The following is a 15417-nucleotide window of genomic DNA, read 5'->3' as shown; positions in this document are numbered from 1 at the left end:
AGATGGATTTTGTAGTTGTAGAGGAGCTGAAATTGGTGTTACAATTTCAGCACACTAACATTCAAGAAATAAACTAATAAAATAATAAAAAAACACAGAGAATTTACGAGGTTCGATTTAAAATTGAATCTACGTCCTCGGAGCTCCACAAGGAGTTCAAATGCACTATAACTGAATGTGTTTTACAGCTTATCTAGTTCACTTTCTTTGTTTTAGAAGCTCCACCTAAAACCCATAAACCAGACCCAAAATCCTCTTTTACAACCTTTCTCATCTCACAACTCTCACCCAAGAGAATTCTAAAGAGAAAGAAAACTTAAAGATAAAGAGAAAGAGAACTTAGATTATATTACACCAAAGAAAACGGTTGCTGCTACAGAACTCTCTTGCTGTAAGGACTCTTGGAAAAGCCTTCACGTGACTATACCAGATTCTCTTTCAAACCACCAAGCCAAAACTCTCAGTTTTGTTTAATGACAAAAGGTGAAACGACGTAGTTTTGATAATAATAACTATACAGCAAACAATAAGCCCGAAGCTTGACTTTTTTGAATCATATAACCAACAATCTCCACCTTGATTCAAATAAGCCAAGCAATTTAAAGTGCATTGAACTTCCTTTACTTCTCATCTCACTTTCTTCATTATCAACCTGTATCAACCTTGAGCAAACTTTTGCAAAACTCAAGCTTGCTCACAGGTAACACCTTAGTTCCCATATATGTAGGATTATTTTCTGTGGATATCTTTTCTAACTTTACTAGACCTTCCTCAACCACATCTCTATTAAAATGATATTTAATATCAATATGCTTAGTCTTCTCATGAAAAACTGGATTATTACAAAGTTGAATAGAACTCTAGACCACTACCTTTTGCTCCAACAACTTTAACTGTTCTAACATACCTTTCAACCAAAGTGCTTCCTTCATAGCTGCTGTTGTTGCAACATATTCAGCCTCAACTGTGGAGAGAGCTACCTGAGACTGTAATTGTGATTTTCAACTAACACAATTGTCATACACAGTAAATATATAGGCTGAAGTAAATTTTCTTCTATCTCTATCTCCTCCATAATCAGCATCTACATAGCCTCTATTTGCAATGATTAAATACTAAACCAAAATTTGAAGTTCCTCTTAAATGCCTTAATAGCCACTTCATAGCTTCCCAATGTTCTCTTCCTTGATTAGCTATATACCTACTCAAAACACTAATCACATAAGTGAAATTCGGTTTACAACAAATCATGGTGTACATGACAAAAGCAACTGCACTAGAATATGGAACATTAGCCATTTCCTCTTTTTCTTCTGTAGTGCTAGGACAAAGCTTTGCAGATAACTTGTATTGATTTGCTAAAGGGACACTTGCTGATCTTGGTTCTAAAATTGAAAATTTAGAAAGGATTTTCTGAATATAATCTTCCTGATTCAAGAATAACAAATTCTTTCCTCTGTTTCTTTTAATACTCATTCCCAAAATCTTTTTTGCAGGTCCAAGCTCCTTCATATTGAATTCAGCTTTCAAAGCTTCCTTAACTTGATTGATATTCTCTAAACTTTGATCAGCAAGCAACATGTCATCCACATATAGAAGTAGATAAACTGAAAAATTAATATTTTCACCTTTGTAATACAAACAGCTATCATAACTACTCCTCTTAAAACCAATTCTAATTACATAGCCTATGGGATTGTTTCAGTTCAGATAATGACCTTTTTAATAAGCAAACCAGCTCCTGTTTTGAATTCTTCACCTTAAAACTTTCAAGTTGTTTCATATAAATTGTCTCATCTAATTCTCCATGTAAAAAAGTTGTCTTAACATCTGGCTGTTCCAATTCCTAATTGAAATGAGCTACCAAAGATAGTATTACTCTAATACTTGTATACTTTATCACATGAGAAAAGATTTCCTTGTAATCTATACCTTCTACTTGTGTGAATCCCTTGGCCACAAGTCTAGCTTTAAATCTTATAGGTTCTGAATCTGTCATACCTTCTTTCACCTTGAATATCCATTTGCAATCTACCAGCTTCTAACATTTTGGTTTGGGAACTAAAATCCATATCTAATTCTTATGTAGAGATTCTAACTCTTGTAACATGGCATTTTGCCACTGGTTAGCTTGTTTACCTTTTATTGCCTTAGTATATGATTGTGGTTCATTTTCTGAAAGATCCTGATATGAAACCAAAGTAAACATATTATAATCAGAAGGATTAAATTTGGTTGGTGTTCTTACCACCCTTCGTTCTCTATCTCTAGTAAGTTGGTAATGGTGTAGTGGATTATACCGCTGTGAGATGACAGATCTTTGATTTTGTTGAGGTGTTGTCTCCATTTGAGGTACATTTACTTCTTCCAGTGGTTGTACTTACTAAAATTCACCTGTCTCACCTGCTGGTTGTTGAGTTTCTTTACTTCTTGGCTGGTTATAAGGCTCCACCTCAAACTGTACAGTATTTTTAGTAGTTGTTTTACTAGAAATTGCAACTTGGTCACTCAAACAAGGCATTATATCTTCACTAAACAAAACATCTCTACTAATAATTGTTTTATAACTTTTTGAGTCTCTAACTCATAGTCTATATCCTTTAACTCCCTCAGGATAGCCTAGAAAAGCACATTTTAAAGATCTAGGCTTAAGTTTTCCCTCATTATAATGTACATAAGCTGCAAATCCAAAAACTTTCAGCTTTGCATAGTGAGCAAGGTGACCACTCCACTTTTCTTCTGAAGTTTTCAACTCAATAGTTGTTGAAGGGCATCTATTAACTAAATATGCTGCTATCATAGTAGCCTCACCCTAAAAAAGCTTTGGTAAATCAGAACTAGTAAGCATACATCTGACCTTTTCTAATAAGGTTCTATTCCTCCTCTCAGTAACACCATTTTGTTGAGGTGAATATCGAACTATTTTGTGTCTCAAGATGCCATTTTCTCTACAAAAATTATCAAATTCATAATTGCAAAACTCAAGACGATTATCAGTTATTAAAACTTTGAGTTTCTTGTTGGTTTGGTTTTGTACTAAAGCATGTTAGATTCTAAATTTTGTAAAAGCTTCATTTTTATGCTTTAAAAGAAAAACCCAAACCTTTATAGAGAAATCATCAACAATAGATAAAAAATACCTATTACCTCCATGAGTTAGTGTTGTTGAAGGTCCCCACAAATCTGCATGTGTATAATCCAAGATTGAGGTTGATTTGTGTGAGCCTTGCTTGAAACTCAACTTGTGTTGCTTTCCCAAAATGTAATACTCACAGGATTCTACTTTACTGATCTTATTCATTCCAAAGAAACCTTGTTTGTTACGTACTTGAAGCCTTTTTTCACTAATGTGTCCTAATCTTCTATGTCATAGTTGTGTTTCATCATGATTTTCTGAACTTGCCGCTACAGTAGAGCCTATTATTGTTTGCCCTTGAAGAACATATAGTCCATTCCTTTTAATGCCTTTCATGACTGTTAAAACTCCCTTTGAAATCTTCATTTGTCCATCTTTAGATTTGCAAGAGTATCCAGCTTCATCCAATACCCCAATAGAAACCAAATTTCTTTGTAAATCCGGTACATGCCTCACATTGCTCAATATTCTAACCACTCCATCTGCCATTTTGATTGAGATATTGCCTATCCCAACCACATTGCAAGCCATATTGTTTCCCAATAGAACCAGTCCACTACTGATCCTTTTATAGTTTCTAAACCAATCCTCTATTGGATACATGTGAAAAGTATAGCCTGAGTCTAGTATTCATTCTTGACTTGCTTGATCAGTTGATACAGCAAGAACATAACCAATTTCACTCTCATTGCTGGCCAGAGTGGCATCTCCATCTTCCTCAGATCTTTCTCTATTTTCTTTACTTTCTTTGTTCTTCCTTTTGTAACAATCTTTGATAAAATGGCCTTCTTTTTGACAATAATAGCATTTTTTCCCTCTTGTTCTGGACTTAGATCTGCTCTTCCCTCTAGATTTGCTTCTCCAATTATTATTATACTTTCCAGAATCTCTATTACCTTTCCTACCTCTAGTAATAAGTCCGTCTCCATGTATATTTTCTTGTTTTTCAATTTTCATCTCCAATTCCCTGGATCTTAAAGAACTTATTACAATTTCAATAGTTAGAACCTCTCTCCCATATTTAATTACATTCTTTACTTCCTTGTAGCTTTCAGAAATTGAATTTAGTAAAATCAAAGCTTGATGCTCATCTGAAAACTTCTCATTACAGTTTGTTAAATCCAAGCATAACCTATTAAACTCATCTAGATCCTTAGAAGGATTCATCTTGAATCCAAAGAATTTTTCCAGAAGATATATTTTGTTGGGAAGAGATTTTATAGAATATAATTGTTCTAATTTTCTCCAAAGAGCAAAGGTAGTATCTGAATCATTTACCTTTCTTAGAACACTATCTGCAAAACGGAGGATTATGGTGCTATAAGCTATCTCATCCATATCCTTCTTCTGTGATTCGGTCAGTTCTAGAGGGAAGGAATTGTTTAGTGCTTTTGCAACTCTCTGCTGGACTAGAATAGCCTTCATCTTTTGCCTCCAGAGAAGAAAATCCTTTTGCCATTGAATACTTCAAGTTCAACCTTTGAACCCATAAAGTTGCTTCTTAAGAATTTTATCAAACACGTTGCAGGCAGGAATTAATTCTTCTAATCCTTGAATGTATTGAAAAAGCTATGATACTACTGTTACAATTTCAGCACACTAATATTCAAGAAATAAACTAATAAAATAATAATAAAAAAACACACAAAATTTACGAGGTTCGATTCAAGATTGAATCTACGTCCTCGGAGCTCCACAAGGAGTTCAAATGCACTATAACTGAATGTGTTTTACGGCTTATCTAATTCTCTTTCTTTGTTTTAGAAGCTTCACCTAAAACCCATATACCAGACCCAAAATCCCCTTTTACAACCTTTCTCACCTCACAACTCTCACCCAAGAGAATTCTAAAGAGAAAGAAACCTTAAAGAGAAAGAGAAAGAGAAAAAGAACTTAAATTATATTACACCAAAGAAAATGGTTGCTGCTGTAGAATTTCTGCTGCGGAACTCTCTTGCTGTTAAGACTCTTGGAAAAGCCTTCACGTGACTATACCGGCTTCTCTTTTGAACCACCAAGCCAAAATTCACAGTTTTATTTAATGACAAAAGGTGAAATGATGTAGTTTTGATAATAGCAACTATGCAGCAAACAATAATCTCGAAGCTTGACTTCTTTGAATCATATAACCAGCAATTGGATTGGGATCTCTTTTAAGGATTTTAATTACCACGTGAAGGTGAAAAGCCATTGTGGTGGTCTACTTTGTTTTGTTTGGTCATCGTGAATGAGTAAAAGAGTCTCCTGGTGGTCTACACTATGTCAATTCGAGAGCAAAGAATGCTTCCTCTTCCTCTCAACTTTCGTACCAACAACACCATTGTGGAATGCTTGTTTGGAATCGGCTATGACCCATCTGTTGATGATTATAAGACTGTAGTAGTTCCCTTTAAGTTTCACCCTTTTAAAAGCCCCGGTGACATTCCTCGCGTGGAGATATTCACACTCAAGTCCAAGTCGAATTTATGACGCTCTCACTCCCTCAGTACACACAATCTTCCTTACTCCGTTCGCCAAGTGTTTTAGACTGCCAATGCCAGTGGTGACTTTACTGGCTCTTCGATGTCAAGGAGTCTTACAGAATTGTGATTTTTACGTTTTGATTTGGTGGAAGAAAAAGTTTAGGGTGGTTCCACCACCAGCACCTGATGAGTCCCATTGGCATATAACGTGGTTGGGTTCTCTAAAAGACTCGCTTTGTGTGATTCACTCCCAGAAAGCCTCGTCACCTCCATGTATGGTCCACAAAGGATGACCAAAATTGGACCTAGCTCATCATTATTCCAATGCCTTCTATGTACCCGGCATTGCCTGTATCAGCCGCTTTGTTACACCAAGACCGGTGCTTTGCTAATGAGAGTGATGCAAATTGGATTTATTATGTATGAGCCCTGAGTGAATATGTTCTGGCAGTTTGTAGGGAGAGAGATTGAGCACCATGGCCAGGAGATTATGTATTGTGAGAGTCTGGTATCACCCAATTGTTGTGGGAATGAGGATGAAGAAGATTGAGGCCATTGCTATCCAAAAGGAACGGTGAACACGGGGCAAAGAAATTCTTACAAAGTAATGGCTTTTCATTTTCATACTTTCCATGTGCAATTGTTGGGATTAGTTGAGTTTCTATCAACCATATTATATTTACATGGCAAATTTTTCTTCCCAGATTTTGTTTTTGATACATGGTGTTATTGAGAAGTTAGAAGTTAAGACATTTAACATTTTGATGTTGAATCATTTAAGTTGTTCGATCATATTCATGACCTGAATTCTAGACTAGAAATTACTAACAAAATAGCACCTGAGCGGCTCCCCTAACATTCGGGTTTATCTTCTTCGGACTATACAATATTGACAAAATGGACCAGCTTTGTAGAAACTGACTTATTGATCAAAAGACCAATAATACATGACTTCCAAAAGTGCTTTCCACTCCCAAATTTGAAGGAGAGAGCACTAACACAAAAATAGAGAAAGAATTGTGAATGCTTGTGAAATCTTTACAAAATACACGTCTTGATCAACCTATACTTTCACTCTTAAGAACCAACTACTTATTCTTTGACAGAGTCCACTCCAAGTCATATTTCTTCAGTCTACAATTGCAAATTATATCTTTTAATTTCAAAAACCAACATAAAATTGAAGACGAAAGAAATGGCAGCTGAACTAGTAGCCACAAACTTGTTACTGGGTTATTGAATTTAATTAAGGATATTAATGACCTGAGGAAGACACATCAACTCAACAACAACCTTCTTTGTTGTCAGTTAGTTCATTGTCAAAAATATGAGCATCTGCCGTTAAAACTCGCATCTTCATGTTATATTTCTTGGCCAATGCGACCATAGCTCCTCCTGTTGATACACTTTCAGCTACTTGCTCATTGCGATCATTTTTTTGAGTTGCACATCGATTAGCATTACTATGACTATCAATAGATCTATTGTAATTTTGAAGTACCTGATTCATGGAGCTTAGTATATAATCAAGTTGCTGCCTAGATCGAGGACAGACCCCTATTCTTCTTCTGTTTCTAGAAAGATTCACAAAACATGCAAGCATAGTGTCTACGGTTCCTGATAGACTTGTTATCCGTGTTGCCTTTGCACCCATCTTTAGGAGATAAAGCTGTAGAGAAATGTTGTGAGTAGAGAGCAGTTACTTGATGGAAATAGACGATTTATTTGCAACATGCAACCTGAATCATACCAAGAGCATTGTAGGAGGAGCATATGGCAAATACATGTGGGAAAACATTGATCATAAAGCAAATCATAAACTAACAAAATGCACACGAGGCAAGAAGCAAAAAAATCAAATTGTGTTATTTACTGGTTTTGGATGATTGCAAAAAGCCATACAAAACCAAAGATCAGGGAATAGACTACTATAGAGTCAGATCAAATTCACAAATAACCTCAAAAGTATTTGAGTGTGGAACATCTCTTGCAATTATTAAAGTGGTTACTGTAGATATTGCATATGTATCAAATACAAGTACTGCCTACGATGCATCAAATAAAGTGTATAGCTATAGACGTTACAATTAGTTTGTGTTCCCTTACAATGGATTCCACAGCTACAAATCAACAAATGGGCATTTGAGCGTTAAATGCAAGGGCACCTAAAAATAAGATTGTACAAATCTTAACCTCTCCAAGGTACAAAACTAATGAAAGGGACAATTAGAAGGTAATGTTATTCTTTCTTTGCTATTTTCCACCAATGTTACATTTATTCAAAATAAAAAATTTAAGAGCAAAAATTAAGATAGTATCGTATCTCAGAACAGCCTTGTTCAACAACAGCTGCCATATAATTATTACCAAGGTTTATTACTTCCACAATTCTTGTAGCCATTGAGCAATATTTTTAAGTGCACCTTACATTTCCATCCTTGTGACATTACTGGAATTATCAGAAATTACAAGTTGGGCCACTCCACTTAATTTTACACTGAACTCCTTTAGGCATTATATCATATGCAAGCCATGTCTGAATCAAATAGCCAGCTTTGGCATTTACAAGCAAATTGTATGCATTGATTTGAAAATTTTAGTGGATGTAATGCAAATACAATACCTTGAAGCGTTGATTCTTAGATGACTAGAAAGCAACTAGTTGCTGGGCCGCATTCTCCAATTTCTTACATTTAAGTGGTGTTTGGTATGCATGACAGGTTCAGATCCGATCGGATCGGACATGATATAATAGTGCAATATTGTATTTGGTATAGTTTTGGATTGAATGATGGACTAGTTGTCCAATGTTTAGTGCAGGATCAGACTGGATTGGACTATTTTATAGTTATAGTTTTTATTTTTTTAAAAATGAAAATTTTAAAAATTATATTTATATTTAAAAAAAATTATATTTAATTAAAGTTGTAAATTTATATTCCGTGTTTTCATGCAATTTTTTTTTAAACCCACAATATTATAGTTTTTATTGCGTGCTAAAGATTAGGTATAAAAATTATAGAAGAAGAGGAATATATAATAAATTGGCGATTTCATCCATTCTTGACAATTAAAAGAACATGTATATAATAAATTGGCAATTTCATCCATTCTTGACAATCAAAAAAACATGTACTTTATATTTTACAATTTTATCTTCAAGACTTGCAACAAAAGGGACAGTCTTGAAAGACAATATTGGGTATTGAATTTCCGAAAAATTGTTTGATTGTTTGAAAAAAAATATATTGAGTATGAAAGAGTAGAAGACATGTAAAGAATTAAATATTTAAAAGTATGGGATATGATAGCACTTTCTTTGAAGACAGTGCAAAACAAAATATTGATTATCCAATAGGAAAATAGGTAATTGAAATAGAAAATTCGGCAAGACAAATACAACAATTCATTCCAGGAAACTACATAAAGATCAAAATGTCAACTTTGCTTCTCCCTACAAAATCATGCAACCAAGTCCAAATCCATATGCAAATCTTGTTTTCTCACATTCTTGACATTGTATACTTGATTACTTGCATCCGAGTTTGCCAAAGAACAATCTAGCACTAATTTGACCAACATAATATTCTTTTAAAGTGAAGAAAAGCATTCACAAGCCTAACAAAGAAAGCAAAAGAGCATTAGCCGTTTGCTTAATTAACTTCACATTTGACTTTGCATGCAAAGAATAATAAGTTAAGAAATTAAAATATAAGCAAATAGGATATGCACACATACTCAATAATGCATTTTGAAAATTAAAATATTTCCAATAGCTACGACAAACAGATATTTGAAAAATTAAAATATTTCCAATGACCTGCACCAATTTTTACCAACTCAACCATGAACAATCAATCTCACGTTAGCTCGCTTAGTCCAATGGGAACAAGGAAATAAACCTATCATATCGATAGGTTGAGTTTTATGCACAATATGACCTGAAAACTAAAGAACTGCAGTTTGAAGTTAAAAACAATTTGGGTAAGATATTTCCACTTTTTGGATGAATATGTCAAGGGCTCTTGGGGTTTGTGTGCATGTGGATATCACTATTAAAAATACTGAAAAAAGAAAACGAGTGTGTGTGTGTGTTTTCACTAATATGTATCAATAAAATTCACGGTTGAAACAATATTGCTATTATTGTCTAAAATCTAATTTTGATTGGATACGTTTTAGTGGCAGCAAATATCTTAAAGAAGTGGAAATGTTGCTACTTGCTACCAGAAAAGTTCGAGATATGAGTAAACAGTTTGAGAGCACAACTAATTTAGCAGCCTCTGTAATTGTTGATTTGCATAATACATTGTTTATCTAGAGGATTACCAAGCTAAAGAGGATAAGCTAAAGGAAAGAGAGGAAGAAGTTTCATCATTTCTCAATTCCATAACTGGGAAAGAACATGGTTAGCCTTTCTTTTTTATATGTTTTTTAATCTTCCACTTTGTTTATCCGTGTGTAGGGGTTCCGATGAGTTTTTATTTATTTATTTATTTATTTATAATATTTGTTGCTTCAGAAGTGGAAGACTCTTTCTTATTGGCATCCCAACTTAAAGCCCTCTTTGACAAGTTCAGTGGGATTCAGACCTCTATAGGTTGCTCCAGAATTTGAAGCAAACATACGACTATCACTCGACTATCACCATCATCTAATTCTAATTCTTTGCACACAAACATTGCCCAAGTTAGTTTTAATTCTCAAATCAACATCACAAACAGAATTAATCTAGCCAACGCATCATAAGCAATACATCAACAATAGGTAAAAACAGAACACTATGCTTTAACTCTAGTTTAAGCCTCCAAAATCAAGCCTTCTTCCTCCTGAATATCAAATCAAGCCCTAATTTTATAGATTGAAGCTAATTTTGTAGATCAACAAATGACATGAAACAAATAAAATTTCATAATTTTTCAGATAAAAAAATGACGTAAAAAACGAAAAAAAGAGAGCAAGATGATGATGATGGAAGAAGAAGAAGAAGAATGCAGAAGAAGAAGAATAAGAACTCACCGGCTAGAGATGTTTCGGAGGGGATGGTCAGCTTGGAGATGCTTCGAAGAGGATGGGTCAGCTAGGACGGAACGATCACGGGACAGCCAGAGATGCTTCAAAGAGTGCTTGCTCGGACAAAAGTGATCCAAATATTTACATGGGTCATATCTGTCCCCTTCATTTAAGATAAAATGACCAACAGAATAATTCTCTGCCTCTTCTATATTTGCTTTCCAAACATCGAATTGGAAATGTGTCCTATCCTGATCTGCTCAATCTGGCAAAACAAACATGGGCATGGATGGATCCCACCACCCTTGTATTAAAGGTGGGAGTTGTGTGGCAGATATTTGTTCCTTTATCACTCTCTGCTACGTTAAATGACCAAAGATTTCTAGGATTTCTATCAGATCCAATTTCTTTTTTCTTCTCCATTCCGAAATTCACCTACCCAGCTTTTGAATCAATCCAACACTCCTTTATTAAGAAGAAGAAGAAGAAGAAGAAGAAGAAGAAGAAGAAGAATCTCAATGGATTTTCCAGACGAAATCGTGGTGGACATTCTGCGAAGACTGCCGATGAAATCGGTGCGTTCGAAAACATGGCGATCTCTCATTTCAGATCCCACCTTCATTCGAACTCATCTCTCCAGAATGAAGGAATGCCATATCTCCCTTGGAACTGCTTCACATATGGTTCTTTCTGGGTTTGCTAGCCAGGAAGAATGGTGAACCCGGAAAAGTAATTGTTAGAATTAATGCTTTTCGTTGGGATTAGTTGAGTTTCTGTCAATGATATATATACATATATATATGTATGCATATACATACATATAAAGCTGATTTTTCTTGCCAAATTTTGTTTTTGATGCATGGTACCACTGAGAGGTTACGAGTTAGACATTTGAAAAAGACATTACCTGAATCCTCATTCAGGAGATATACAATACAAAGAGTTGTTCAATTATATTCATGACCTGAGTTTTGGCTAGATATTGCCAAAAGAATAGCACCTAGCAGAGCTCCCCTTACGAATGAACCATCTCTTTCGGAAATTACTACATTGACAAAATGCACAAACTTTGCAGAAACTATAATCCCTGACTTATAGAGAAAAAAAAAATTACAAATAATTACCAAAAAAAAAAAAAAAAACACTATAATCCATGACTTCCGAAATTGCTTTCCACTTCCAAGTTCCACGGAGACAGCACAATACAAAAACAGAAAAAGAATTGTGAATGCCTGTGAAATCTTTACAAATATGTTGTGGTTCTCTGACCACCATAGAGAAGAAATATGAGAAGAAAGCAATGAAATTCGAATTACTCTGCGGAAGTACAGAAAACTTCTCTCAGTTGGACTCTCAACTGGATTCTCTATTTTCGCTCAGACTCTCTCTGAAGTCTTAAACACTCTATGGAGTTTACCCACAGGACTCAGATGCAACTCCTCACCTGGAGTTCTCTCAATACAATCAGAGATACAAGAACATGAAGATCTAACACTATTGATAGTTTACAAAGGTCAGTTAACCCAACCGGGTTTTAAAACCGACTCTACAAACCATCATAGCCAACTTGCGCTCTGCTGGTCTTTGTTGAGCTGTCGTTGATCAGGTGTTACCACCATTCTTAGGTAGTTCTTAAGGCAACTGGACATCACAAAATACAAGTCTTGATCAACCTATGCTTTCACTTTATCAACCAGCACTTGGTCTTTGGCAGAGCCTACTCCAACTCACACTTCTTCAGCCTAAAATTGGAAATTATCTCTTTTAATTTTGCAAACCAACATAAAATTGAAGAGGAAAGAGATGGCGGCTCAACTAGCAGCCATAAACTTATCATTTGATTATTGAACTTAATAAGGGATATGACTGACCTGAGGAAAGCGCATCAACTCAACAACAGCCTTCTTTGTTGTCATTTCGCTGTCAATAATACAAGCAGCTGCTGTTAAAACTGGCATCTTCGTGTTATACTTCTCGGCCAATGCGACCACAACTCCAGCTGTTGATATGCCTTCAGCTACCTGCTCATTGTGATCATTTACGCCTTCAGCTACCTGCTCATTGTGATCATTTATTAGCATTGCACATCGATTAGCACTACTCCAACTATCAATAGATCTATTGTAATTGTGAAGCACCTGATTTATGGAACTTAGTATATCATCAAGCTTCTCCTCCAATCCAAAACTGATCCCAACTCTGATACTTCTGGAAAGATTCACAAAACAGTTAAGCATAATGTCTCTGACTCCTGATAGACCAATTATTGTTGGCTTTGCACCCATTTTTAGGAGATAAAGTTGAAGGGAAAAGTTGTGAGTAGAGAACAATTGATGAAAACAGATGAATTATTTGCAACAAGCAACCTGAATCATGCCAAGAGCACTAAAGGAGAAGCATATGAAAAAGGCATGTGGGAAATAATTTATTACAAAGCAAATCACACACAAACAAAATGGATACCAAGGCAAGAAGCAGAATAAGTTATATACTGTTTTTGGATAATTGTGTAATTTACTGATTCATGCCTTTCACAATTCCTGCACCAAGGCAAGAAGCAGAATAAGTTATTTACTGTTTTTGGATAATTGTGTAATTTACTGATTCATGCCTTTCACAATTCCTGCAGCTACTGTGAGCACATTTTTTAGTGCACCTGTCACCTGCAATTTCCACCCTATTACATCACTGGAGTAATCAGAAATTACAAGCTGAGCCAGTCCACTTAATCTTACACAAACTATTTTAGGCATTACAGCCTATAGAAGCCATGTTTCAACGAGATTGAAGACAAAATTATGATGGCTAGCTTTGGCATTTACAAGCAAATTATATGCATTAGTTACAGAGTTTAGCTTATATAATACAATAATTTGAAGTGCTGATTCTTAGATGATTAGAAGCAACTAGCTGCTGAGCTGCATTCACCAATTTCTTGCTTTTAGATGCCACAACCATTGCTGCAAAAGCAAAATCCATGGATAAGATAAGACTTGTCTACTACTTGGAAAGACAAATTGATCAAAATTCAATAATGAACAAAATCCTTCTTTGAGATGCCCAATATATTACTTGTCGATAATTTGTTCATCAATTCTAATGCAAAAGAAGACCCTGTTAATAAAATAAAAGGCTGGTGTGAATTCTTCAATATTCAGGAAATAATTTGAGACATCATCTTTAATGTATTAAGCTCCAAGACTTTGCTAAGGGATCTGAGTGGCAAGCTTGGATCAGCATAATCTGCAATTCCCTATAGAAAACCGGAGTTTAACTACAGTAGTAGCATAGACAAGATTCAGGTAGCAGCACCTATTTATGCAACATTTTACCCAAAAAAATAAAAAATAAAAAAATATCATCCTCCCGTAGTTTTAGACGTGGAATATGAACAGCAATACATTTTTAGAAGGGAGAGGTTAATTGAAAATTTTTATGAAATAAGACTGAAAGGGACATTATTAAAAATGCTCAGCATTTACAGAGGTGAGGCAAGGAACTGAAAACCTGTACAGGAATGTGATGAAAACAATAGTCAGTGCCAAGCAAAGCAGATTTGGCATCAGTTGTGGCAATGACATTTCATGGTAGCTTGTGTTCTGGGAAGCACTTATTGTGAAAGATAAAATACTGCTACATTTAGACAAACATTTTAATGCAAATGCAAACATGCAAAGATCAGATGAGGCAGAAAAGTTATTTACCAGTTACAGTGATTCTCATTGATAGAAGATGAGAAGCTTGTTCTTACCTGCTTGGCATCTGCTCCACATAAAAATTAATTAGCTTGACTCTGCTTGTACGGTTTGTTACTCAACCGAGCTAACAGGAAAAGGAACTATTTGTTAGAAATAGTGCATGGTTTTCATTTTTAATTTCAATGTGTAATTGTTGAATGAGTTTATATCAATGTCACAGCAGAATTTTCACATCAGAAATTTGTTTATGGCGTGTAGATGTATGAGTTTGACGGCTCTTTTTTTTTTTTTTTTTTTTTTTGTTCTCCCTCATGTGTAACTGTATGAGAAGTATAACTTAAGTAAAGTGTCCTATTTTATACTTCTATAAGAGTGATTTCCCTAGGTGGAGTGTGTCGGAGAGCCTAGATCATACCAGCTTGCTGGACATTGCTTGCTTATATTCTCTTGGTATTTATATGTGTTCTCAGGGCCCCATCTCATAACCCAACCTGGTACATTCTGGATCCTTGCCTCTTTATCACTGCGTGTTGCTGCTTTCTGAGTTTGTTTCAGTTGTCCTCTGGTTCTGTTTCTGCTTCTTAGAATTGTAGTTCATCAATCTGTTTAATTAACAATTAAACTTATTACTAAAATGCTATCCAGGGGTAGCAAACAAAGCTTTTAAACTGACATAGATGCTCACTGGTTCTAAGAGAACCCATCTTAACAGCAAATTCATACCAGCCAACTGTCCCAATTCAACCACCTTAACAGCAAATTCACACGATGAAGAGCAGAGTCCATAGGAAGTGAAGTCACACATAAATTTGTTGTTCATGGTGCACTTTTGCTCAGGTTGTGGGGTTTTTCATATTTTTCCTACTTTTGACTAAATTTTACATGGTTTCGGAAAGAACGGTTGTAACTGCAAAATTGGAGAAGATGGAGAAGAAGACAAAGAGAGAATAATATACATTTATAGAGAAATGGTTCTGAACGGCATGTGTCCAATCCCTTGAAAAAGGTATCAATTCTCAATAAAAAAAATGAAGGGAAAAGAGAGGAGAGGATTTGATAGGATAGGATAGGATAGAGGAATGGCAGTCAATAATGAGCTATTCACAGT

At 35.1% G+C, this 15417-nt stretch overlaps 1 protein-coding gene across 11 annotated transcripts; it reads right to left on the bottom strand.

Annotated features, from left to right (window-relative positions):
• Nucleotides 1-11758: 11758 nt before the first annotated feature.
• Nucleotides 11759-15172, bottom strand: LOC125421306 (glycerol-3-phosphate dehydrogenase [NAD(+)], chloroplastic). Of its 11 annotated transcripts, none has more exons than XM_048469923.2 (6): nt 14995-15134; nt 14725-14911; nt 14363-14433; nt 12750-14241; nt 12483-12665; nt 11759-12353 (listed from the first exon to the last, which is right to left on the bottom strand). In XM_048469923.2, exons 4-6 carry the CDS (start codon nt 12894-12896, stop codon nt 12339-12341), a joined length of 345 nt encoding a protein of 114 aa, XP_048325880.2. In that variant the 5' UTR covers nt 12897-14241; nt 14363-14433; nt 14725-14911; nt 14995-15134; the 3' UTR covers nt 11759-12338. The 11 variants fall into 11 exon arrangements, with proteins under 11 accessions (XP_048325880.2, XP_048325881.2, XP_048325882.2 ...); XM_048469924.2 differs by having other exon boundaries at nt 12750-13864; XM_048469925.2 differs by having other exon boundaries at nt 12750-13571.
• Nucleotides 15173-15417: the final 245 nt, after the last annotated feature.

Source organism: Ziziphus jujuba, chromosome 8 (assembly GCF_031755915.1).
Source record: "Ziziphus jujuba cultivar Dongzao chromosome 8, ASM3175591v1".
Lineage (NCBI taxonomy): Eukaryota > Viridiplantae > Streptophyta > Magnoliopsida > Rosales > Rhamnaceae > Ziziphus > Ziziphus jujuba.
This window is presented reverse-complemented; position numbering and strand designations above follow the sequence as displayed.

Excerpts from the sequence above, each read along its gene's own strand:
- LOC125421306 (XM_048469920.2), bottom strand. The coding sequence starts at position 12,896 with ATGGGTGCAAAGCCAACAATAATTGGTCTATCAGGAGTCAGAGACATT. Across the intron at positions 12,666-12,749 it reads TACTAAGTTCCATAAATCAG|GTAGCTGAAGGCGTAAATGA; the intron begins GTGCTTCACAAT and ends CACAATGAGCAG.